Below are 25,866 nucleotides of genomic sequence, written 5' to 3'. Positions count from 1 at the left end.
AGTGGGTGGGGCAACAAATGTAGATTTGTTTATTTTTTTACCTCTGTGCACTAGGCTAGCTTCTTCACCCTCTCACACTCCTTCCTTATTGTCCATGTAAGGAAGACGGAGGCAGCAATATCAGAGTGCAGGGACACAGCCCAAAACGCGGGAATGTGTGAAGCAGGGCCACTCGAGGGTGCAGTGGGGAGATTGTCACTGGGGCCAGACAGAGAGGCTTGGGGGCCACATTTGAGCCTTGGGAGCTGAGGTTCCTTATTTTATGGGAATAGCTGTGGCTATTCCGTGAATATGTGTGTGTGTGTGTGTGTGTGTGAAAGAGAGAGAGGACTCAGCTATACAGCAGCAAATAAAACGTTTGAAGTGTGTTTTAAGCACAATATACATTGTGACACTAGATGGCAATGGTGAGCCTTATAGAAAATTCAATGTATTTTTAAAAACGCTTTTTAAAAAAAGCATTTTCAGAACCTTTTTTATATGTATGTGGTAGTGGGTGCAGAATCCTATATCCCGAACATCTCACAATTTTGTTTTGAATGCAAGCTTCTAGTCCTTAAGAGAAGAGTTTAAAATGCGTGTACAGGCTGGAGGAAGCAGAAAAGGTGGAGAAGCGGCCAGCCTAAGTGACTTCCCAGCTTTTTCTCTCAATGCAGGATCGTGGAAGAGGGAGAGGCTGTAGAACACAAGACTTGTGGGCAGAGGATTCAATCCCTGGCAAGCAGTTCTACTGGTTATTGGCAGAAATATATATATATAAAGGCAAGCAGGTCTGGTTAAACTGATTGGGCATCAGGTGATAGGAACAGCCTGTATCTGGACTGATGGGCAAACAATCTGGTATTCCGCAGTTTCCCCCCATCCTCCCATCGGGTTAATCTGCATGATATATACAGGTTGCAGGATTCTTAATGCAGAATCTGAGTCTCTGTGGAACAGAATGATTGCTTTTAACGTGTGTTCCCCACCTCCCACTTTAAAGGGGTTGTTTCTTATTAATCATTTGGAACAGAATGGGTTTTTTCCCCCTTCTAACGTAGCTCTCCCTACCTGTATTGTTGCATTTATTTCTCGCCTTTGCTCCGAGGAGCTTAAGGGGGCATTTTATCCTCATGACAGCCACGTATTAATATGTGTGTGTGGGGGGGTGCCAAACAGCCACAGCCCACGGATTCCAGCAGGGCTTAAGCTATGAAAAAAAGTTGCAGCAACAGATTTAAACTGCAATATATATATATATATATATATATATATATATATATATATACACACACACACACACAGTGGTGCCCTGCAAGACGAATGCCTCGGAAGACGAAAAACTCGCAAGATGAAAGAGTTTTTCGTTTTCTGAGCTGCTTTGCAAGACAGATTTCCCTATGGGCTTGCTTTGCAAGACGAAACGTCTTGCACCTTTTTTTTTAAACCGCCAATGCATTCCTATGGGAAACCGTCAATACACATTGGTGCTTCGCAAGACGAAAAAACTCGTAGAACGAAAAAACTCGCAGAACGAATTAATTTCGTCTTGCGGGGCACCACTGTATATATATAATAAATATATATATACATATGTGTGTGTGTATATACATATATATATGTAAATATATATATATATATATATATATATATGGACTGCACTGAGAATCCCACAGCGTTCATAAAAGGCGACTTATTTCCAGTCTGAGTAAAGAATGATACATGCAGCAAGTTGAGTCAACCGCCAAAAAAAAGTGCAACCCTCTCTCTATGTTCTACTTTTAAAAAAAGCAAAACACAACCCTGTTAAAAAAACCAAACACAAAAAGCTTCACAAATAATACATTTCCCAGCTGCCTGCAGAGGACTTCATTTCCCACAATCCCACTGGCAGCGTTCCCGTCCTTCCCTCGGAACTCCTCGCGAGACGTCAGCTATCCCGCCTTCTCCTTCCTCCGCCCTGTTCCTCGGCCCTCCCGTGATCCTTTGCGGTGTTGCTCTCGCTTCCCTTGACCAAAGTTATCCCGGCAGGCCTTGCGGCGGCCAGTCAGGTCAAGCGCGATGGCGGCGGCGGCGGCAACGACAACAACCACCACAACGACGGCGGCGGCGGCGGTTCCTTCGGGTCCGGCGAGCCCGGCTGGCCCCGCGGCCAGAGACCTCTTCGCGGAGGGGCTGCTGGAGTTCCTGCGGCCGGCCGTGCGGCAGCTGGACACGCACGTCCACGCCGTCAGGCAAGTTGCTGCGCGGCAGGCAGAAGTTCTCCAGGCGCAGCTGCTTCACGCCAGCCCCGCCCCTGCAGAGAGCGGGGAACGCAGCCTTTCCAAAGCGGCTGCCTGGCCCTTGATAGATGTGCGCCTTGGCAGGCAGAAGTCAGCCAGGTGCAGCTCCTCTACCCTGCCCGGCCCCTGTTGGTAGATCAGTAGGGATGCAGCTTTCTAAAGTGTACAGTGGTACCTCAGGTTACATATGCTTCAGGTTACATACGCTTCAGGTTACAGACTCCGCTGACCCAGAAATAGTGCTTCAGGTTAAGAACTTTGCTTCAGGAGAAGAACAGAAATCGTGCTCCGGTGGCAGCAGGAGGCCCCGTTAGCTAAAGTGGTGCTTCAGGTTAAGAACAGTTTCAGGTTAAGAACGGACCTCCGGAATGAATTAAGTACTTAACTCGAGGTACCGCTGTATTTCCATCCATAAGTTCTGCAGCAGCAGAGAACAAGCCCTGCTGCTGTCTTCCGAGAGAAGAAGCCTTTCCCATATCTGAAGACAGGAATTCACAGGATTATACCATGCAGTGCCGGATTTACGTATAAGCTAAACAAGCTATATCTTAGGGCCCCACTCTCTTGGGGCCCCCCAAAAAATTTAAAGGGAAAAAATATGTTTGCATTATTAAGTTTGTTATGAATAAAAAATCATTTCAAGTTAGAGCTTAATAATTTTTTCACTATTAATATACTACTTCTTAATTGTATCTCACAATTAATATACTTCTTAATTGTATTTCAATGAACAATTACTTTGATAAAATACATTTTTTATGTGGATATGGCTTTAGATACCTATTAGGTCCATAAATTACCATATAGCATATATTCAAAACAAAAAAGAGCGACAATTTGTTGTTGATGAAGGACAGCTGGACATATAAAGGGCCCTGTTACCTTCAGTAGCTTAGGGCCTCATCAAACTAAATCCGGCCCTGATTATACGGAGTCCATCTAGCTCAGTATTGTCCACCTGGCTCTCCAGGGCTTCAGACCAGGGAGTCTCTCCCAGTCCTACCTGGAAAATGCAGTTGAACCTGGGAATTTTTGCTTGCAAGGCAGACACTTTTATCAATGAGCTGTGGCTCTTTTCCAAACTCCTTTGATTGGTATTATTTGTGGCCCCCTCACCCACGATTTCCAGAAGCAGGGATTCCTGGTGAGAGGGAACGAACCTCCCTCTGGTATTTTAGTTCCTTATTACTCTTCTAGCCCACTTTTCCTTCAAGGTAGTGCATGTGGTTTTCCATTTTATCCTCACAACAATCCTGTGAGGTAGGTTAGGCTGGGAGAGATGTCTGAGATCACCCCAATGAGCTTCCTGGCTGCATGGGGTTTTTGGAGCCCGGTCCTCCAGCATGAATGTTATTTTTTGTGAGCTAGTAAATTTCCATGACATTCCCCCCCACCCCCAGGCTGTTATATTCCTTTCTTGTTTCTCCTTGCAGGGAGAGTCAAGTGGAATTGCGGGAACACATCGACAGCCTGGCCACAGGTAAGAATATCTGCACAGCAGGAAGAATGTTTGGTGAGAACATAACTGGGAGGGCAGAAGGAACTGGTTATTTCTGGGATTTGTTAAATACTTTACCCCTTTTTATCCCAACCAGGAAGTAACAGCAACTTCAGTATTGGTTTGTAAAATATTTCATTCCTTCCTGTATAAGCTCATTGGAATCACCTGCTAAGAAATGAAGCAATGACTGCCCCATATTCACAGAGCAGTAAAGAGTCTGCAGTGTCTTGTTAGAAGAAGCCTCTCTGAGCTGCAGTTTCTGCCCCATAGGGCCAATATTGTTAAAATTGTTATTTATATATTTAGTCTAGCTGAAGCTGTTATAAAAGTTAAAATACATTACACAGTTAAAATAATTATTAAAATCAGACATTTTGTCAGATAAGTTTGCTCCCCTGAAGAATTTAGCTTTTTATCTCCATAAACTTTTCTCTTTAAAATTGCTCTCTAAAGGCAAAACAGACCACTTTTTCAGAGGTGTAGGAGGAGCTATCCTATAATAAAAAGTTAATTAAATACCCAGTTGCTCTAACTGGGAGATTTAAATCTTTGAATGAAGCTGCTCTTAAGTCCTAGTAGACTGGGCAAACTAGTAAGTAATGGGGTAAGTCTTCAGGCACATGGGCAAAGTCTCTCTTCATAGGGGGATCTGGCAATAGCATCTTTCACCTATGGCAGCGTACATAGACTGGAGCTGCAGAGCTGTAAAGGCTTTTCTGTTTGATATTTGTGGTGCTGGTTACGTAGTGAGGGCGAGGGGTCTGAATGGGTAGTTTGGCATACCAGGCAGAAGTGTGATCAGCACAAAAACAATGCTTTAAAATAGGAGATTTCATGTGGTGAGATGCCATCTCAAAGTATAACAAAGAAAGTCCAAAGAAAGATCATACTTATCAATAACATGTAGCATTCCCTGATTCCAAGATGGAGTCACCCTGTTGTTAAGACTCAGCATCTCCTTGAAAGCAGAAAGTTCTAAAATATGCCCTATCTCCTTTTTAAATTTTAGCCAATGCCTACTGGCAAGGATATGCACTCTGGCTTTCAGCAGAGGGCCAATAATACATTATAGTGCTCCTGTAAATTATCTGAGATCTTTCCCCACCATACACCTCCAGGGAATAGTGTTAAATCTGTGTGGCATCTTTTATTTTAGGGGAAGGAAAAAATGAGGCCCTCCAAATGTCGCTGGACTACAACTCCCCATCTACCCCTTTCTGTTGGGCCCTGCTGGCTGTGATTGATAGTTGCTGGAGGGCATGTTAGTAGCAAATTGGCACTATTTCATATTGAACTCAGGGCCTTTTGATGCCCAAGATGTGTGTTTTCAGGGCCCACCTTATTCCTACGGCTTTAATTTGTTTTACATTCTGAATTTCAAACTGTCGGAACCCACCCTGGGACCTGTGGTGAAAGGTGGGTAAAATCCTAGATCTTGCCTTGTAGGTCATTTGCTGATGTCTACTCTGCCATGGGTGATGTGGAAATTCATGGTTCATATCCCGATCGGACTCGTGCCTAAAAACCTTTCCCCCCTCTCTCTTCCCCAACTAGAGCTGTGTCGCATCAACGAAGACCAGAAGGTAGCCCTCGACCTGGACCCTTACGTCAAGAAGCTGCTCAATGCCCGGCGCAGAGTTGTCCTTGTGAATAACATCTTGCAAAATGCTCAGGTGTGTGTTGTGTGTGTGTGTGTGAGAGAGAGAGGGATGGATGGACTTTTTATACCAACCTTCCTCTTATGTAACATGTTACAGCTCTTTTAAGTTGCTGGAGCTGGCAGCCAGAATAGGCCCTCACTGCTCTGTGGTAGAAAATCTGCCTTGGCACACCTTGTATTTGATCCACAGCATCTTCAGGTAGGGGGAAGGGGGGGGGGGGCTCTTTGCCTGAAACTCCAGACGGCTGCTGTTAGGGAGAGTAGACAGTATTGAGCCAGATGGACTAGTCATTGGACCTGGTTTAAGGCAGGTTCCTACCTGGAAACTCAGGACTGTAATTTATTTATTAAATTTATATACCACCCTTAGTATCTGAGGGTCACAGGGTGATTTGCAATATAAAAATATTTAACTGTGACAATCGGGACCTAGAGGTTGGGCATTTAGAAGCACATTACACTGATTCTGTTCTAGGTTTGGTGGTTCAGTTGCTTCCATGCTCAACATCTTCTATAGTCCTCTTCAGCCCCAGTAATTATAGAAACACGCTGAGGTGTCAGTATGTGCTTGGGGGAAAAAGAAGTCTTGAAGGTCTCCTTTGTTAACCCACTGCCTTCCAGATATTATGGATGGCACTTAACACTATGGATTGATTTAACTCTTTTTCCCTCGCCTTTGGGCTATAGGACCAGCAGGCAGGCTATTTAGAATGCTGACCCTTCATTTTTTCACAAAGATCTTGTTGGAAGGTGCAAGTCCTGACTGAAAACGTATCGTACAAAGGGCCGGCAGCACAACAATGTAGCTCTGCCCAGTTGGCGATGGTCTCCTGCACTTCAAGAGGACTAGAATGTGTAAATGGAGCCGTCTTCACTGCTTATGAAACTTGCTGAAACCATTTCTTCTCCTTTACAGGAGCGCTTGAGAAGGCTCAGCCATGGTATAGCGAAGGAGACTGCCCGCAGAAAAGCCATGCTTGAAACCGGCGGTAGCTACCCCCAAGGCTCGCCCAGCAAATGAGAGGACCTTTCCTAAGGGAAAAGTGGTGCAATTTCCAGAGCTGCCATTTCCTTACGGATGCTGCCAGCTTCTAAGCACAACACGGAGAAAGATAAAGAGTTGGGCTGTTGGGCACTGCATGGTGCTAGGAAAAGCTCCTGCCCCGCGGACAGGAATTCCTGCATACGGAAGACTCCTCATCTCATAAAGAAAGAAAGGTTTTGGGCACAAATTTCCTATCATGCTTCCCCCTGCCGAGGTACTCTTTCAGGTGGAGTTGGTGCAATTGGGCCTGCTTATGGCTGCAGAATGTGCACGCTGAATGTGGCCGAGAATGGTTCCTCTTGCTTGTGCAATAAAAGTTCACTGCTAGTTAACACAGGACAAGGCCTCCTTGTGCTCAGTCGGTTGCACTTTGGGGGTTTCTGAAAGCTGTTGTAGCGAACGCGGGGTTAAGCTGCTAGTCATGGAAACTTTTCGTGCAAAGGAAAAGCAAATGGGAACAAAGATGATCTAAGCGACATATTTGGGAATAGCAACACGCTGGAGGTCTGACTTTTAAATAGATTTTCTGCTTTTCTCGAGCATCCCCTGGCCTGAAGTTCTAAGCCTGGTGCTCAGTGCCCAACGAGCTTGGTTTCAGCTCCGTTTACTATTTCTTCTGCTAAAAAAAGTCTCCTAGTTCTCACTCTTGATCAAAATAAAGGAGGTCCTGCTGAGAGACAGCTAAGAGTTTGCAAAAATTGCTAGCCTTTTCGTTAAAAAAAAAGTTGCCATTTTAGGTGCTTGATCACTTTCTGGAGGTCACACTTGTAACAGATCCTGGTTCTTATCAGTTGATGTAACCAATTGGTAGATCCAGCACCCAGACAGACGAACCAACTAACAGCTTTTAAAAGGAAAACACAATTTTAATAGCAAGAATTTTAAAAAAACAAGACAATTAGAATAACACACGGAAAAGGGAGTCAGGTTTGGCCTTCTTCAGCTGTCCATCCATCAGTAGCAGAGGCAAGGGGAGAGGTCACTGAAAGACAGAAGCAAAACAGCTCTTGAACACCAGCTCAGGCCATTTCTCCTCCTCTTTGCTTCTAAATCAGCATTCTAAGCAACACAGGTGCGTAGGGGGTCACTAATTTCTTATCCACCCCACCAGTCAAATAAAACAAACAGGCACGCCACTTTTCAAGGGGTCCTTGGTAAAAAGTATGACCCAGGAAATTTAACCTCAGCCTTGGAAAGCACACACAGCTCCAAGAGGGTGTGGGACAGAGTGCCATCTGTAGCTCTCGCCACCAGGGTGAACATATCCAGAATAGACACCAAGTCAACAGGCTCAGTGGAAGGAAAGCCAGGAAGAGGGAATAAAGGTGGCTGGAGTGGACGAGGGAGCTCTTGGCATAACCAGCTATCAATCAGGTGTGCTGGGAGAGCTGTGTTACTGTCAGGGGCAAGAGAAACCAGAGAGGGCTGCCCCCTTGAATCCGCCACATCACACCTGGCAGGTCACTCTTGGGTTTCCATGCTTTCTTCCTCTTCTCCGGGAGCAGTCTCTTCCTGGTTCTCTTCCTCCTCTTCCCCTTCCTTCTTCTCAGGTGGTTTCTCGTATGCTTTCTCCGACGGGGTCACAATCACACCTTCCCAGGTAGACATCTCGGTAGCCAGGTCTGCGAAACAAGGAATGTTCCAGGGTGGTTGTGAGTCAGGTAGTTAAGTCTGTACAATGAACACTGCACTAGAGCAGGAACCTTCGGCCCTCCAGATGTTGCTGAACTGCAGCTCCCAGCAGTTTTAGCAATTATGACCAGGAATGAGGGGAGTTGTAGTTCACCCGCAAGGCCATGGGTTCCAAATACCTGGGCTAAGTGCACCGAGGAATGAGCAGCCGAGGGCCAGCATGCAATCCTATGCTCATCTTATTCTGAATTTAAGTCATACCAAGTCATACTCAGGATAAATGTGATTAGGATTACTGTTTGACGCTGCTGACAAACCATCTCTCAGCCATGGCACATCTCCCCTAAGATAACTCTCCTGTTGGATTTTCGCTGCCTATTTCTAAACATCTTTCACCTCAACTACAGCCAAAGGCTGCAATGTAGTAGAACAAAGTGTGGCCTTATTTCTATATGTAGACCACCCGATTCCTCTAGCACAAGATTTGGTGCCAATAATATTTTAACACCTGAGGCTGCTGCTGCTCACTTGCCTAGAGGTAGACTAGTTACTTCCTTGGTTACAATAGCTGAGTGATAATGTGTGCCAGTGCCCCCACTCTTTATTTTATTTATTTATTTAGAATATCTGCACCCTGGTTTTGGCCCAAAGGGCTCCCAGATTGGCTTATGTACAATCAGTTAAAACAAGACAGACCCTGCCTGTATACTTGTATTTAAAGGAACGCTGCACACAAAAGGAATTGGGGGACAAAAAACTTGGGCACTGCTTCTTAAACAGTTGTTTTATAATGGCCAGGTGGCCCGGTCCGGGGCAGGAGGCACCTGATGAAACAGGAGTGAGTGAGCCCTTCTTCCTATCTCCCATGGAGGCAGTCTGAAGAAACACCTGCTCCCAGGTGCCAGCTGAAGGAGAGGAGGCCTGATTGAGCAGGCCTGTCCCAGCAAAACTGTTTGAGAGAGCCCCACTTTCTATCTGTCTTTCCAACATAGGAACCTGCCTTGTACCTGGTGAGACTCTTGGGTCCATCTAGCTCTATACCGTCTACTCTGACTGGCATTCTCCAAGGTTTCCATCTGGAGGGTGTCCCAGCCCAACAAGGAGATCCCGGACATATGCTCCAGCCACTGAGCCACAGCTCCTACTTACAGTTGGCATCTCCTTCTTGCCCGAGGATCTTCCGGTATCCGCCATGAGAGAGAATGCGGACCAGGGTTTGGGCTGTGTAGCAGACCATGTCCTAGATGGAAATAGAAAGACCAGTCACACATCGCCCCCTCCCTGCACTTTCAGAGCATCTTCAAGGCTTCTTGAAGATCTACCTGCACAGCACATTTATCTCTAACCGACAGCAAGGGCACACACACGCTTGCCTCTTCAAACAGTGCACGGCACATAGTAGTTGAACTTCATGCTTCTGTAATCTGCAAAGCATCTCAAAGCATGTGTGAAATCTATGGGCTCATTTCCACCTCTGACAATCCTATGCAGGGCTTTTAGCCATGAGGATTAGAATTATTTGTAGGAGGCCAAAATCTGCTGAGAAGCTGGAGGCATGGTGCTCATCTTGCTCCAGAAAGTATTTGAATAGCTGACACATCTTTCACAGAGTTTACTTTGAAACAGCCCTGGCAGGCCGGCCAATGTTATTAAGAGTAGAGGTTTGGCTAAAGCCATGTATACTAAGTCTGTGGCAGAAGCAAGGGCCTTCAGCTCATGTTTATAGCCACTATACCAGCGATGGTCCTTCATGTGGTGTTGAGCTCCCATAAGCCCCGGAAGGGCCAGTGGATAGGGAGAATGTGAGCTGGGAGTCCAGCAGCATTTGGAGGGCCACAGGATCCCCACCCCCTTTCCCAGACACGTATCTCAACCAATCAGGCATGCATATGTAACTGGTGTATGTGTGTGTGGATCACGTGGCCCTGCAGATGGTTGATGGGCTCCCAACTCCCATCAGCCCCAGCCAGCATGGCCAACAGTCAGGGACGATGTTGAGTTGTGGTTCCAACAACACTTGGGAGAGCCACAGGTCCTCAACCCTTCTTGTACATTCTTGTACGGGTGTCCCCACCGCCCAACCTAAATCCTTGGATTGTACGGTACAGTGGTACCCCGCAAGACGAATGCCTCGCAAGACGGAAAACCCGCTAGACGAAAGGGTTTTCCGTTTTGGAGGTGCTTCGCAGAACCTATTTCCTATGGGCTTGCTTCACAAGACGAAAATGTCTTGCGAGTTCCTGCGATTTTTTTTCGCTCCCCACCCCCTTTTTCTAAGGCACTAAGCTGCTAATAGCCTTTTAGCAGCTAATCCGCTAATCCCTTAAGCCTTTAAAAGCCGCTAATAGCCGCTAAACCGCTAATAGCGCTAATGGGGTTGCTTCGCAAGACGAAAAAACCGCTAGACGAAGAGACTCACGGAACGGATTCTTTTCGTCTTGCGAGGCACCACTGTATCTCAGTTAAAGGAGGGGGATGGGTTACCTGCTGCTCCAGGGTCATAACTGTGTGGACTCTGAAGTTCCCGCTCTCACAGGGGTCAGTGATGCCGACAGAACCAGGAAGGAAGAGCCCAGCGGCCAAGATCTGAAGGCAGCGCCTGCGAAGAAGCAGCAAGATTAGTAATGATAACACCCCCGCCATGTAGCATTTGGAAGACACAAATTCTCTTCTTCTCCCCCCGAATTTTAAAAGTGTTTTGACTATACCTGTAGGCGACATTGAGAGCCAAGGGCTGCCGTGTGGGGTTGTTCATCACAGCATAGTGTCCCTAGAACCAAAGAGAAGAGCAAATAGTAGAGCTTTGTTTTCTCCATCCTGCTTCCCCAGTTACTGGCAATACAATTCTGTCTGTGTTGACTTGGGAATGGATTCCAACTAAATTCAGTTGGGCTTACTAAGAAGACATTTTATTTCATTAAGCACTGGCAGCCTCATACCTGGAGCTGCTCAGGAATTTTAGGAAACAAACGAAAACCAGTGGAGTTTTGAAATCAGTGGTTTGGCAAGGTTCACTCTACCATCTTGATTCAAAATGGCATCCAACTGGATCCAAAGGTAAGTGAAAAGCTGCTCATTGATCTCAGGAGACAACATGCAGCAAATTGGTTCCACTGCCTAAGGAGGTGTCCAAATGCACAGCACACAACTTTCCAATATATATAGTAAATATGTTGTCACCCTTTCCTTCCGTGCAGAATATTTATATTCGCAGGGGAAAAAAGTTAAGGAGCACCTCAATCTTATGCAATTACCTGCAAATGAAAAACAACCCTTCTAAGTATGCACTATATTATGGATTAAATTATTCAGGAGACTGTCTTTGACCCAATGGAGTCTCCACATTCATTTCCTGTTTCTCCATCGTCTCTGCCTTCCTTAACTGTTTTAAATTCATGATTTTTTTAAAAAAAGATCAGTCCTAGTTCTGATCTACAACTTCAAAGTGTTGTCACACAGGCAAAAGGGATGCAGATCGCTGCCAAGCTTCTCTCAACCGCAAAAACAGGATGCTTGAATGTTTTGATCAAGAAAGCATAACATGAAGCAGCCACCATTAGAGAATCGGGCCAGACTGGAAGCCAAGCACCTGCCCTTGATCTCTCCACATACCAGCAGGTCGAGAATCCAGGGTGTGAGGGGTTCAAAGCCTGGGAACCGCATCCTGAGGTCCTTCAGCAGACGGATCAAGACTTTCACTCTGAAAGAAGGTAACAATGTCATCCCCAGAATATGTATCTATCTATGTATCTATCTATTGTGTTGTTGATACTATCTTTGTTTTAAAATGATAGTTTTTTTGTGTATTTGTTTTGAATTAGCTTGTGGGCTGTAGCCATGTTTTATTTATTTGAACCATGCTGGGTGTGTGGGTGTGTGTTTGGATCAAGCCGTTTATAAATTTTCTAGAACAAATGGTGGTGATGGTTTTCTCTAGAATACTGGACTCTATACTACTAAAGAGGAGGGTGTCCATTGGTGGATTAGCCACAAAAGCTACATGAAATCTCCCTATTTAGAGGCATTTACCTCTGAATGACATCTGCAAGGGGGCAAATTCTGTGTTTAAGTTTTGGCTTCTGTCTTCATATACTACTTGTGGGCCTCCCAGAGACACCTGGTAAGCCACTTTACAAAACAGGATGCTGGACTAAACTGACATTTTGGTCTGATCCAGCAAGGCTACTGCTCTTATGCCAGCTTAAGTGAACCAAGTGCAAAGGCATGAATCTTGCACAAGCAGCACTAGAAGCGAGCAAATCTACACAAAGAACACCTCATCCTTGTGCCTCAACTGCCCCCATGCCAGAGTCCGGAGAATCAGAAGGAGGCTCATTGTGAATAGACATACGTCCCCAAGATATGGGAGTTCTGCCAGGGGTTAGGACCTGGACCAAGAGCACCAAAAGCAAGCAGCTGGAGCAAGTCCAAACTCAGAGGTGCATCAAAGCCTTGATGTTTCCCAGTGTAAGAGCTAAGGTTGACCCTAGTCTGCCTTAAGTTTTACAGATTGGGGAGCTTCCTCCCCTATGTCCTTCCACAAGGGCAGGAGAACCTTTTTGAGCCTGAAGGCGGCATTCCCTTCTGGTGGGCGGGGGGCAGAGGCAAAATTGGGCATAGGAACAAATGTAAATATAACCGTTATGCCATAGGTTAGTTTCTTGCACACACCTCTCTGTCCTACATGCAGACAGCAAGCGACATTATTAGAGCTCAAGGACACTGCAGTTAGGTGTTTTGTTTTTTTAAAAAAACACCTTGGGGGCAAAAGCAAGGCTAGAAGGCTTGGAGGGCCACCTCTGCAAGAGGAGGAAAGGTGACTCCCCAGGCACAAAGGGAGAGAGACTTACGTGGACTGAGACGCGTTTTCCTCAAACCAGCGAGCGTGTCGGATAGCTGCCAGAGCACTCTGAAGCACTTTGATATCCACTGGTGAGCGGAGAGAAGACGACAGAAGTGGCAGCATTAGGGAAACACTCCTGCCGTCTATGCTGGGCACACACACCTCAACCCAATAAAAACAGCACACAAGGCCCTCTGGGCAGGTTGCTCTTTTCTACTCTTCTACCAAAAGCACAACCTATTTAAGCAAGGTCAACTTCCATCCATCCTGCCCTTCCCCCTGCCCCTCCACTGCAGAGAAAACAAACTGCCTGGATTTCCTTACAATGCAGCTCGGGATCCAGCTTGCGGAGGTTGGGGGGCACAGTGGTTATAAGAATCTTCACTGTTGCGTCTGCAGAACTGATTTCGAAGCCGGTCTCATTGGTCAGCATGGTCAGTACTAAGGGGAGAAAAAATCAGGGATGAAATGAGCCAAGAAGTGACTGAAGAGTAGCTACAGATCTCAATGCTTGGTGAGATTTCTCTCTATATTGTGGACCAGATAGTACTTTGGACCCCAGTAGTGAATCTTGCCCAAATCAGTGGTCCTTCAGATGTTGCTGGACTCCAACTACCAGCAGCCCAATCATGGCCAATTATAAGAGATAATGGGACTTGGAGTCAAGCAGTATCTGGAATGCCACAGTCTTCCCATCCCAAATCCAGCCAATTGCATTTGAGGCAAAAGACAGGTGTTTTCCTGAGGCGGCTCGGCTCAAGTGTCCATTTGTTTCTTGACTGTGCCACTAGCATATACTTTTTTCCCTGGGGTTATTTTGCTTGGAATGCAGCACTGAGTGTGCTGATGCATAGAACAGAGCAATGGCAGACAAAACGTGCTGCTCACCTTCAGCAGGATCCTGCGTCCTCAGGCTTTCCACAACTTTGTTTCCCAAGGCGGCAACAGCTTCCACTGTGGATGGAAGCAGAAGTCAAAATTCATTGCAGAAGGCTCCATTAGAACACACTCCCCACCCCACTCTGCCATTTTCCCTTCCCTTTGCGAATACGAAAACTTACATGTGGGCAAGATTTTCAGGATCACAACTAGATCTGCCACATTGTGGCCAGTCATCATGGTTCCTTTCTTGTAGGATCCCACTTGGCGAACCTCTTCGATTTGCTGGTAAGGCGAGAGAGACATACACATAAAAATACTATTCAGATCTTCCCAAATTGGCCCACAAAGCCTCCAAGCCCACTGCCCTTTCTCTCTTGAAAAAGTAAGGTAAAAGTACCCCTGCCCGTACGGGCCAGTCTTGACAGACTCTAGGGTTGTGCGCCCATCTCACTTAAGAGGCCGGGGGCCAGCGCTGTCTGGAGACACTTCCGGGTCACGTGGCCAGCGTGACATCGCTGCTCTGGTGAGCCAGAGCCGCACACGGAAACACCGTTTACCTTCCCGCTAGTAAGTGGTCCCTATTTATCTACTTGCACCGGGAGGTGCTTTCGAACTGCTAGGTTGGCAGGCGCTGGGACCGAGCAACGGGAGCGCACCCTGCCGCGGGGATTCGAACCGCCGACCTTTCGATCGGCAAGCCCTAGGCGCTGAGGCTTTTACCCACAGTGCCACCCGCGTCCCCTTGAAAAAGTACACAGAGCTAAAAAAGGAAGTTGGAAGTCACACTCTTTCCCACTTCCTCTTTCAGCTCTATGTTTTTACAGGCTCAGAGCCTGTCACTTTTGGGGTGGCTGATCCGGGGAGTGGGGAAAGAGATGAGCGGAGAGGATGGTGCCCACAGCACTTGCTCAGAAATTCAAATGTAAACTTTAAAAAAGCTGTTGCCTGTGACACTCTGAAATCTAGGCTGGAGGGACTGATGCGATCCTGCCTGGAGGTTGGCTCAGCGGAGATTCTGTTTCAATCCCAGTTTGGCAATTGTGTCTACTGAGAGAAGTCTCACGGCAAACCACAACCCTTCAGATGAAAACACATACTCCCTTGCTAAACATGAGTATTCTCCCAATGTCTTCTCGGTGAAGACTGACTCACCACTTCAAATGTTCCTGGAGCCACAATCAAGTTGTCAATCACATTGTTGATCTTGGTCACCAGAGAGAGGATAGAAGCCTAGTACAGAAGGGGGAAATAGAGTAGTATGCAGCTATTTGTTTATTACCTGATTTATATACCGTATTTTAATGTGCAAATGGCAGTTCAACGCAGCTGTGCAAAATTTAACATACTAATAAATAAAACATCCAATCAAAATCACAAATTACACAATAGCAGTTAAATGTATCCTTTGCCCTTCATATTACAATGCCTAAAGTAAAAAAGACAAGACTATGTTCGTATATCAAGGAAGGACTGCAATGTAATCTAACTAGGAGATTTAGTAACTATTATTTCGGGAATAATTTAAGTCTTAACTTCAGGAACGTGGCTTATTTTTCGAGAACGGGTGGTGAAAGGCCTCTAAGAAATTGTAGGCAATATGACGTTTAATGACGATTACTGCTTTCAATTTTTAGCTCACAGAGCATTACTGCCTTTTAATTTATTATTGTTTTATTTTAACTCCTAGAGGAAACAGAGGTCTGACCACCCCTATGTAAGAAAAGCAACTGAATAATTTTATGCAGGGTTCCTATCCCACCTTCTAGACAGAAACTTCTTAATTCTACCGGGGAGAGTGCAGCAATCATGCAGGACACACCTGTTCAGCAGAAGTGGGAGCAAGGTCCTGATTTCTCTTTAGCAAGGCTTCGCTGAAGGCAGTCTCATCTGGGGCTGGTTTCACACGGGGGAAAGCCATTTCGCACTGAAGGAAAGAAGGACACCATTATGAAGACTTTGACACACACACTGCACTATGTTCATCCTCACTGGTCCCATTTAGGCAGCGTTCATATATGTGCTTTCACCACTCAGCACCACCAAACAGCAATCTGTGCATGTGACACAGCCACCAACAACAGGCAGATATTGAACAAACAGGACAGTTTTTGTTTTTTAAGGCAAGGTAGAGCCTCCAATTTGATCTCACCCATCTCCTCATGTGTACTTATGCGTGGGTCTAAAAGTCTGATTCCTACTGCAAGGCATTACAAAAATTGATGTCAACCCTGCGCACTACTTTTTTCCTAGCATATTTTGAGAATGCAGGCGCACCATTTCGTGGCTGTATCCAGAAAGCTTCCAAGTTCTCCAATCCCACAGCTTGCTGGGTTGATTTTTAATTTCCCAAGACAAACTTCTGACTGCCAGCCACATTCAAAAGCACCCGTCAGGCCTACTTACCACATAGAAGTCAAAAGGGATGTGAGGCACAAAGGGTCGGAACCTGAAACACAGTTAACATAGGAAGGTGAGCTTTGATTTTGCTCTTTGATTTTACAGTACATTCAAGACCTATGTAACAGGTTGGATCATGTTCTTTAGCTTATCCTGACTTTACTTAAGGGATGTTATAAGGAAGAAGGATGTGAAGCTGACACCAAGAGCCTATGTGTGATTATTCAGCCCCAGTATATTCAATAAGTTACTCCCAAGTAGACATGCTTATGCTTGGGAGGAAGCCACAGCAGCAGAACCAATGAGGCTTCCTGCCTAGAAAACTTGGCCATCTAAACCATAGTGTGTTCTGTCTACCGAGACACAGTTTCAGTTGATCCATTTTGGCCTTGTATGGATGGAAATGTCTCCTATCTGAACGCCTGCCTGCTTCCAGTCATTGCAGGTAAAACTTTGCTGAATAGACCAGTGGGCTTCCTTCAGTATTCCCTGGAGAGAACCCTGCCTGAAACCCTGGACAGCTGCTGCCGTTAGTGGAGACAATACTGAGCAGGTAGATGGACCAACGGCCCTGCACAATATAAGGCAGTTTCCTGTGTTTGTGCTGCTAGAAATGGACAGGTGCCTAACTTTCATGTGGGACTTACCCACTGCCAGGACCACCCCGAGAACCAAAGCGTCCGCCACGACCACGGCCTCTGTCACCCCTGAAAGAAATCATGGTAGAAGAAGACGGGGAAAAAAGTCATAAGTACAAGCAAGAGCCACAATCTGCTATCAGCTGTTCCCAGAGGTTTGTTTTCTTACATCCTTCCCCCCCCCCCCCATTTACATTAAGCATCGGGCAACTGGTGCCCTCCATCCGGAAGCCCATCATTCATGACTCTTGTCCATGTTGGCTGGAGCTGATGAGAGTTGGAGTCTAGCAACATCTGCCGGGCCGCAGGGTCCTCACATGTGGGGTTGACAATATCAGGTTGGGCATACCAAAGGTTATCCTAAGTTCACTTCTGCTATCCAGTGAATAAAATAAAAATTTAAAAAATCCTTCCAGTAGCACCTTAGAGACCAACTAAGTTAGTTATTGGTATAACTACCAATAACTAACTTAGCTGGTCTCTAAGGTGCTACTGGAAGAATTTATTTTATTTTATTTCGACTACAGCAGACCAACACGGCTACCTACCTGTAACTATCCAGTGAAGTCACACATGCCTTTCGAAGCTCAATAACACCCAAGGCCCATGAAGCCCCAAGCCCAACCCGCTCTTGTTGTGAAGTCTATCTCCCCATTACCTGCTGACTGCAGAGAGGTAGACTGCATCTGCCCCTGGAAGCCTCACCTTCAGCTATCTCACCCCTCTCTGTTATCTGATGCAGAAAGGGTAGATTACTTCAGTACCTGGGGGTCCACCCTTTGGCTGTTGTATCTCCCTCCCATAGGAGGGCAGTGGTGTACACCAACCTGGACAGCTATCAAAGTGGATTCGGCAAATTCATGGGAGAAGGAAAGTACCCATGGCTACCAGCCATGATGCCTCTGAATGCCAGTGGCCAGAAAGGGAGAGACGGCTATCTGTGTTGTGCGGATCTTGCTTGTGTGCTTCCCTTTGGGGCAGCTGTGGGACCAGGATACTGGACTAAGATGGGCCATTGGGACTTGATCCAGCAGCCGGGCTCTTCTTCTGTTCATGGAATGATAGTACAGTAGTACCTCGGGTTAAGTACTTAATTCGTTCCGGAGGTCCATTCTTAACCTGAAACTGTTCTTAACCTGAGGTACTACTTTAGCTAATGGGGCCTCCTGCTGCATGATTTCTGTTCTCATCCTGAAGCAAAGTTCTTAACCCGAGGTACTATTTCTGGGCTAGCGGACTCTGTAACCTGAAGCGTATGTAACCCGAGGTACCGCTGTACTGTGGGAGTTGGAAGGGGGCACCAAGGGTCATCTAGTCCGACCCCTGTTGGAATCTCGAGCCCTGCCCTCCAGAGCAGGAGAAAACAATCTCGCTCCGTCTTCCATGCGTCCTTAGGAGGGGCAAGGGGAATTCCATCTTTAGCCATCCTGTCCCGCCCCGTTATATGGCACTTGGCAGGGGGACAGGGCAGGCAGACGACAGCCGGAGGTGGTGCTTCCAAGTGCAGCAGCAGTCTATCTCTCCCTCTCGCGCGCTCCCATATTCTGGTAGAAAATTAGTCCCTGGAGGTTCGGGGGTTTCCCTGTCCTGCTTTTTGAGCACAGTTCGCCCCAAATAAGCGCCCTCCTCACAAAAAGTGAGCGCCCGCCTTCACCCCCAATCCTTCCATTCCCCTCTCCCTGCCCCCAATTCCCCTCCCCGGCCACGTGCCAGCCCCTCCCCCATTTCTCCCCCCCCTCCCTTTACTCGCCTCATGATTCCGACGAGCAATAACCGCCGCTGCTCCTCAGGCGTTAAAAAAAAAAAGAAACGGTGCGGCGAATGTGGGGGGAGGGGGCCGAGGAAATATGAAAGAAAAGCCGCCCGGCCTACACTTGCGCCCGCCGCTCTGCGCACCTCGCAACAAGCTGCACCGCTATTGGTCCCCTTAGGCAGTAGCAGCCGTTGTTATTGGCTGCCGCCGCGGCTCCCTTCCTTCAGCCAATCCCGTCCTCGTTCCCCACAGTGGCTTCCCGCCCACGTCTAAGCTTCCGTCATCTCATTGGTTGCTTTGGAACGTCTGTCATTCGGAAGACTCGCGCACGCCCCGCGAAAGGCGAGCCAATGGCAAAGTTGGCAGCAGGAAGTGTGACCAATAGGGCAGGGCTTAGTGGGAGCGGGAGGGGAGGAGGGACCGCGCAAGGGGAGGTGGGGAAGGCGCATGTGCGGCGTCTGGGCAGCGGAGCTCTTTGAAGGCCGCTAGAGGGAGAGAAGGACGCCGAAAGCAGCGAGCGAAGAGGAAGACAATCGTGCTTAGTGCGCACGCGCAGAGCATTGTGCGGCACTTATAGAGCATCGGTGAAGCATTTTGCTCGCAAGCAGCAGAGTGGCGCAGCGGAAGCGTGCTGGGCCCATAACCCAGAGGTCGATGGATCGAAACCATCCTCTGCTAGCCCGGTATTTTTAAAATTAGTGCGAGTTGGATTTTTTTAATTAAAAATTTTAAATTAATTTTTTAAAAATCTATTGAAGCCAACGCAGCACATTCTTTTGCAGCACTGTGATTACTAAGACCCAGCATGGGTGTATCAAAAACAGACAAATATTCTTTCTTTTTTTGATAAGTGTTATGTAGCGTATCTTGATTTCATTAAAGTCCTTCTCTCCTACAATTTTTACCCATATATCAGGAACATAGAAAGCTGCCTTATACTGATTCGGACCATTGGCCAGTCTAGATCTCCTGGAGTCTTTCCCAGCCCTTCCTGGAGATGTCAGCAATTAAACCTGGTCCTCCATGCAAAGTAGATCTCTACCTGTTGAGCTACAGTCTTTAGTATACAGTCCCATTGCAAGATTCCTGCCATGAACATGTGCTGGAACATGTCCCATCCCAACTCTACAATTTTACAACTCTCTTTTCTAATTATGATTAAATTTTCATAACCTTAACCAATTAATTCCAAACTTCAAACTGGTTATGCATTTGTCTTATAATTTGACCTGCAACCTTCCCTTCCGTGCTGTGTTCATAGCCATCCCTTTTATCTACGGTGTAATATCACAATTTTCACCGATACATATTCCTTGATTACATCACACATTTCATCCAATATATTCCTCTATTTCATATATTATCATTTCCCCCCATTGCTCAGTTTTCAAATCCCTTTCAATTGGTTGTTATATTCAATCAATCAACCTTTATCAATCAAAGGTTGTTATATTCTACAACTCTCATTGTGTGTTCTTTTCGGCTTGAGCTGGTACTTGCTGGAGCCGGCAAGGGAGAAAGGATTCTTCAGTCCTACAGGTGGCAGTGTTGTCCTTCAAATGGCGAAATTCGCACTCGGTGCTCACCTGTTGAGCATAATGTTAGGCCCCTACTTTTGAGGCATGTGGAGAGCAAGGCACTCTGAATGGACTCCCTAAGACCTTTCGGACCCCTCTGCTCCTTATGGGTCAGTATTTTCATTATAAAATGAATTTTTTTATTAAAAAAACTTTACAGAAAAGTATGAAGTAGCCCAGACATCAAGGTAGTGTTTATCAAGGTGTTGGTCATGCCTGATTATCGTCTTCCAAAGCAACAACTCTATTCCGAACTTAAAAATGGAAAGCATAATGCTGGTGGTCAACAAAAGAGGTTTAAAGACTCTCTCAAGGCAAATCTTAAAAAATGTAGTATAAACACAGACAACTGGGAAACACTGGCCTGCGAGCGCTCCAGTTGGAGAACAGCCTTTACCAAAGGTGTCATGGGCTTTGAAGACACTCGAACTCAGGACGCAAGGGAGAAACGTGCTAAGAGGAAGGCACGCTTGGCAAATCCACACCGTGATCAACTCCTGTCCGGAAACCAGTGTCCCCACTGTGGAAGGATGTGTGGGTCCAGAATTGGCCTCCACCAGGCATAGGCAAACTTGGCCCTCCAGATGTTTTGGGACTACAGTTCCCATCACCCCGACCACTGGTCCTGTTAGCTAGGGATGATGGGAGTTGTAGTCCCAAAACATCTGGAGGGCCGAGTTTGCCTATGCCTGGCCTCCACAGTCCCTTGCGTTTGTTGTTGTTGTTTAGTCGTTTAGTCGTGTCCGACTCTTCGTGACCCCCTGGACCAGAGCACGCCGGGCACTCCTGTCTTCCACTGCCTCCCACAGTTTGGTCAAACTCATTCTGGTAGCTTCGAGAACACTGTTCAACCATCTCGTCCTCTGTCGTCCCCTTCTCCTTGTGCCCTCCATCTTTCCCAGCATCAGGGTCTTTTCCAGGGAGTCTTCTCTTTTCATGAGGTGGCCAAAGTCTTGGAGCCTCAGCTTCAGGATCTGTCCTTCCAGTCAGCACTCAGGGCTGATTTCCGTCAGAATGGAGAGGTTTGATCTTCTTGCAGTCCATGGGACTCTCAAGAGTCTCCTCCAGCACCAGAATTCAAAAGCATCCATTCTTCGTACTCATTGTTAAAACCATGTTTGCAGAAGACAATTTTACTCGGCTACGAGGGATCGCCAAAGAAGAAGGTCGTGCCCACAACTTCCTCCGAAGAACCTTGGGAACTGTAGTTTAGGAGAATGAGATGACGCCTGGCGTGTGCCCTTCCAACGCTAAAATTCCCCGGATGCCTCCAGGGTGCGCCGCAAAAATGGGAGGTCAAGGAGGGCACTCGGTTTGTGACTTATCGCCCTGATCAGTGTGTTCGGCTTGGAGGCATTCTTTGCCATGTTTACTCAGAGGTAAAGTCAGTTTGTCACAACTTAACTTCCCCAGATAACGGGTGCCTAGCAGCGCAGCCCTCTGAAGTTGAGAGTCAACATTTCACCCACTCCAGGGGTAGGAAACTTTTCCCAGCCTGAGGGCCAAATCCCCTCCTAGGCAGCTTTCCGGGGGCCACACCTTTTAGGTGGGTCAATGGGTGTGACCGTTACCTTTGCACAGAAGGCTCTGAAATGTCGTGTTTTACGCAGAATTGGATAAAATGACGGGAAGGATTCGAAACCTGCGGGACCAGAGATTTACAGAAGATTGGAAGAAATATACGAACTATTTGAAGAGCATCTGTAATCAACAAATTACGCTAGTAGGACTCCAAGAAGTTTTGTAAGGAGAAATATACGAAATATTGCAAAATAGAGAAAGAATAGAGACATTAGTTGTAAGATTTAAATGTAATAGTGAGAGTAAGAAATGCAAATTAAGTGAATAGATTGGGAAATTTTCAGATGTGATTGCTGGAAGTCAAAAAATTGTATAAGATATAAAAGTATGTTTAATTATTGTTGAAAACGATATGTTAAAAAACTAATAAAAATTATATATAAAGGGGGGGGGGAGGAAGAAATGTTGTGTTCTACATAGAGAGGCTGTGGGGATGTAGTGCTTAGACTAGGACCCGGGAGAGGCTAGGGTTCAAATCCTGCACTCCAGCAAGAAGCACTCTGCACGTGACCTTTGGCCAGTCTCTCTCTCTCTCCTAACCTATTTCACAGGATTGTTGTGAAGAATCATAGAATCGGAAGACACCCCGAGGGTCATCTAGTCCAGCCCCGTGCACTTCAGGAATCTTTTGCCCAGCGTGGGGCTCGAACCGTCGCCGGGGTTCTTGTGAAGCCAAAAGAAAAAATAATGGGGGAGAGAAATCACACAGGCAGCCTTGAGCTATTTGGTGGAACAGCAGATAAAAACCTGTAGATGTGAGATCCGACTCGGTAAAATAGAACTGCAAACTGCTTAATGCCACTAGCAAGATTTTTCTTCTTCAAAATTACACAGCGCCTGGCACTCATTTGGAGTGCTAATAACCGCTAATAACAATCATAATACATCAACAGTGTTCTTTGATTCATCCTAAGTTAAAATACTGCTACTAGAAGAATTATTATTATTATTAATTACAACAGTAACTCTTGTTATTACTCTATTTATTATTGAATTTACGTCCGCACCTTCCTACCCATGGAGCCCAGGGTGGCAAACCTAGACTCAATTTTTTTTTGTACGTGTGTGTTTTTTAATAGTTGTTTTTAATCCCCAATAATTTTACTGTTTTATTCCTTTTGCAAACCACTCGGAAGTTTTCCCCACTGCCGAGTGGTATATAACTTTTTACGAAACGAATAAACAAAGCGTGCAATTAAAAAGAGAAACCCTAAGGGGCAAGCAGATTAAAACATTTCAGGATATAGTGACATTAAAAAAACTAACTAAAACAATCTAAAAATTATGGCAATTAATTTAAAAGAGGACGGCTAATAATAACAAGAGGAGAGGATTAAAAAATCTCGGCTCTCCTCTCTCAGGCTGCTTTGTTGTTCCTTGATATTTAGCTGAGCTGCCACTGACGTATTTCTTTGCATTCCCGACTTGCAGGTACATCTCCCTTCCTTTAATTCCCCCACTTTGGGTTAAACCGCTCGGGGACTCTGCATATCAAGCGGCATATAAATATTGGCAGTTGCCACTGCGATGTCCGGACTTGAAATCCCGCAACCCGTCGTCGTGGGTCCTTTGCTGGGCGATCTTTGTTTGGAAAATCCCGTGTTCCTGCTTTTAATGGGAAGGAGAAGGGGGTGAGTCGCGGGCAGGAAGGAGTTAAGGCGCCTTGTCGGTGGTGCTGATGATCGCAGCCGCCCTGTCATTGAATGAAGCGAAGAAGAAGGAAAGAAGCAACTCTGGACCTTGCAGTTAGATAAACCTCTGCTCCTCTCTCTCTCTTCACTCCAGGCTGAGTTACGGCAAGGAAGGCGGCAGGCAGCGCGGGCAGAGGCGGACGCGAACTCGGGGCGGACCCCCAACGACGGGCAGACAAGCTCAGCGAAACTCAGCACAACTTCTTGGGGAGCAGAGATTGGCAGAGGACAGCTGTGGGGTGGGTTGTGTTTTGGGTTGGGTTTTTTTTTGCACCACTGGAGAGGAGAAGAGTTTGCAGAGAGGCGGAAGGGAAAGGGTCAAGGGCCAAAATGCGGGGAGCTGGCACGGTGGGCATAACTGGGCACCCTTGAGAGATTGGCACGCTTTAGCACAGCACCCTGTGCCACCTGCTGCAGGGTTTTGGGCACCGGTTGGGTTTTGAAGGGGTGAGGAAGCTGGGGGCATCGGGGTGGCACCCGGGGCGAGGCCAGGGAATGAAGGCCTGGCTTGGTGGCGGCAGCGGGGTGGCCCTCTGTGGGCGGTGGCTCTGCCCGGGGACCCCGCTGAAAGCGGCATCGCCCCACGGCCCGGCGTTCGTGTGGTGGATCCTAGTGGCCCTCTGCCAGCTGGGCCCGGCCGGCGCAGCCAACTTGACCATCGCCGTGGTGCTTCCGGAGCGCAACACCACGTACCCCTGGGCCTGGCCACGGGTGGCGCCCGCCATACGGCTCGCCGTCCGCAAGGTCAACGCTCGGCCAGACCTGCTGCCCGGCTACACCGTCCAGCTGGTCTTCGGCACCAGTGAGGACGACCACGGGGTCTGCTCAGACATCCTGGCGCCCATGTCGGCCGTGGACCTGCAGATGAGCGCCAACCCGGACGTGTTTGTGGGGCCCGGTTGCGTCTACACGGCCGCCCCCGTGGCCCGCTTCACCCGGCACTGGGGGCTGCCGCTGGTGACCGCCGGGGCCGAGGCCGTGGGCTTTGCCAACAAGGCCAGCGAGTACGCCTTGACCACCCGCACCGGGCCAAGCCATGGCAAGTTGGGCGAGTTTGCGGCCTACCTGAACCAACACTTCAACTGGACACGCCATGCCATGCTCCTCTACTGGGACAACAAAAACGACGACCGCCCCTGTTTCTTTGCTGTGGAGGGTCTGTACCTCAGACTGCCAGCCTTGATGAACATGACGATGGAGGACATTCCTTTCCTGGGGGCAAATTACACCGCGCTGATACGAGACATCAAGCGAAAAGCCCGGAGTAAGTACAGAGTCTTTCGGCTATATCCTTGTTCCTCACCTGAGATTTGGTTTTCGTACCTGTAGGACCCACCAGGCGCATTGCGTCCACCTCAGGAGGCAGAGAGGTTCCTTGACAGTACGGTGGAGTGGTTAGAGTGTGGGGACTGGGTTCGAATCCCCGCTCCGCCACGAAGCCCGCCGGGTGGGCCAGTTGCTCGGTCTCAGCCTGGCCTAGCTCTCAGGGTTGTTGTCCGGGCAGAATGGGGAGGGGGCAGAACGCCATGCGCTTCCTCAAGCTCCTTCCTTGGGCAGGTGGGAATGTAGTGACTGAAGAAATCTCCGCATGCCCTCTTTTTGGTCTGTTCTGAGGGGAGCCCAAAATCTTGGGTGAAGCTCTGGGTGCCTCTGTGTCCCGGACGCTCTGCTCCCTTGGTTGAGAGATAGACTGCAGAGCCTTTTCCTCGGGAGTACCCAAAATGAGTACCTCTGGGCATGTGCAGAGACTGAGAACATTCACAGCTGCCGGGAGCCCAGCTCTTAAGGGGCACATTCCTGTTTAGAAATGGGTTTGCCATTATCTCCTCCCCACTTTAGCAAATGCCCCCCCTCAAGTAAATCATTTTTTGCCACTACAGATCCCCATCAACAAAACTCCTTGCCCACCTCAGCCCCACTGATTTTCCACCCCAGATTTCCCTATTCAATCTCCCTTTCTCCCTTCCTGGGCAAGAATTCTCACCCTAAGGCAAACACTTCAGGGACGACAGAACTGAGCCAACGTCAACTGAGCCAATTTTAAACCCTTCTTTTCCCTGCTAGATTTCCTACCTTCAACCCCCACCACCTCCAAGTTAAACAATTTGGTGTTCTTCTTGTCCTCCCTTTGTACATTTCATAAAATCCCAGCCTCCTTCAAGGAGCTCGGAGCCGCTTGCAAAACCCGTACTCCACATTATCCTTGCACAACAGCCCTGTGAGATAGGCTCAGGGTCACCGGGGTCAAGTGAGGGATTGAATCCTGCTCCTCCCAGCCGGGTCCTCTACCCTGAAGTGGAGAACCTGCGTCTCCAGATGTTGCTAGACTCAAGTCAGGGCTGACGGGAGTTGGGGGCCTAGCAACCTCTGGAGGGCCCCTGCTCTAACCACTACACCACTCTGCT

At 47.5% G+C, this 25,866-nt stretch overlaps 3 protein-coding genes across 4 annotated transcripts in view; 2 read left to right on the top strand and 1 right to left on the bottom strand.

The window, feature by feature from the left end:
• The first annotated feature begins 1,951 nt into the window (after positions 1 to 1,951).
• SNAPIN (SNAP associated protein) lies at positions 1,952 to 6,809 on the top strand. Its single transcript, XM_083416873.1, has 4 exons — positions 1,952 to 2,213; positions 3,695 to 3,741; positions 5,317 to 5,435; positions 6,339 to 6,809. Exons 1-4 carry the CDS (start codon positions 2,041 to 2,043, stop codon positions 6,441 to 6,443), a joined length of 444 nt encoding a protein of 147 aa, XP_083272999.1. The 5' UTR covers positions 1,952 to 2,040; the 3' UTR covers positions 6,444 to 6,809.
• Positions 6,810 to 7,312: 503 nt separating this feature from the next.
• ILF2 (interleukin enhancer binding factor 2) lies at positions 7,313 to 18,774 on the bottom strand. The gene is made up of 15 exons (XM_083416712.1): positions 18,610 to 18,774; positions 16,869 to 16,928; positions 16,228 to 16,270; positions 15,644 to 15,748; positions 14,977 to 15,054; positions 14,004 to 14,106; positions 13,831 to 13,896; positions 13,267 to 13,383; positions 12,950 to 13,028; positions 11,712 to 11,799; positions 10,808 to 10,869; positions 10,584 to 10,698; positions 9,249 to 9,339; positions 7,921 to 8,089; positions 7,313 to 7,449 (listed from the first exon to the last, which is right to left on the bottom strand). Exons 1-14 carry the CDS (start codon positions 18,612 to 18,614, stop codon positions 7,929 to 7,931), a joined length of 1,173 nt encoding a protein of 390 aa, XP_083272838.1. The 5' UTR covers positions 18,615 to 18,774; the 3' UTR covers positions 7,313 to 7,449; positions 7,921 to 7,928.
• A 2,865-nt stretch (positions 18,775 to 21,639) lies between these two features.
• NPR1 (natriuretic peptide receptor 1) overlaps positions 21,640 to 25,866 on the top strand; it is a 73,994-nt gene continuing 69,767 nt past the window's right edge. The window contains exons 1-2 of one of the 2 annotated variants that reach the window (XM_083416498.1): positions 21,640 to 21,932; positions 23,556 to 24,725. In XM_083416498.1, coding sequence (XP_083272624.1) covers positions 23,957 to 24,725 — 769 coding nt within the window. In that variant the 5' untranslated portion in view covers positions 21,640 to 21,932; positions 23,556 to 23,956. Of the gene's footprint in view, positions 21,933 to 23,415; positions 24,726 to 25,866 lie in introns of those variants that run through there. The other variant, XM_083416497.1, reaches the window with a different exon arrangement.

The sequence above is a fragment of the Podarcis tiliguerta genome (genome assembly GCF_965153285.1).
Source record: "Podarcis tiliguerta genome assembly, chromosome: 16".
Lineage (NCBI taxonomy): Eukaryota > Metazoa > Chordata > Lepidosauria > Squamata > Lacertidae > Podarcis > Podarcis tiliguerta.
The sequence above is the reverse complement of the archived record's forward strand: the minus strand, read 5'-3'. Positions and strand labels throughout refer to the sequence as shown.

Coding starts and splice junctions, on each gene's coding strand:
- SNAPIN (XM_083416873.1), top strand. CDS start 2,041: ATGGCGGCGGCGGCGGCAACGACAACAACCACCACAACGACGGCGGCG. Junction 2,214..3,694: donor ACGCACGTCCACGCCGTCAG/GCAAGTTGCTGC, acceptor TTCTCCTTGCAG/GGAGAGTCAAGTGGAATTGC. Junction 3,742..5,316: donor CATCGACAGCCTGGCCACAG/GTAAGAATATCT, acceptor TTCCCCAACTAG/AGCTGTGTCGCATCAACGAA.
- ILF2 (XM_083416712.1), bottom strand. Junction 10,870..11,711: donor CCTGGATTCTCGACCTGCTG/GTATGTGGAGAG, acceptor CTTTGGTTCTAG/GGACACTATGCTGTGATGAA. Junction 9,340..10,583: donor TTATGACCCTGGAGCAGCAG/GTAACCCATCCC, acceptor ATTTCCATCTAG/GACATGGTCTGCTACACAGC.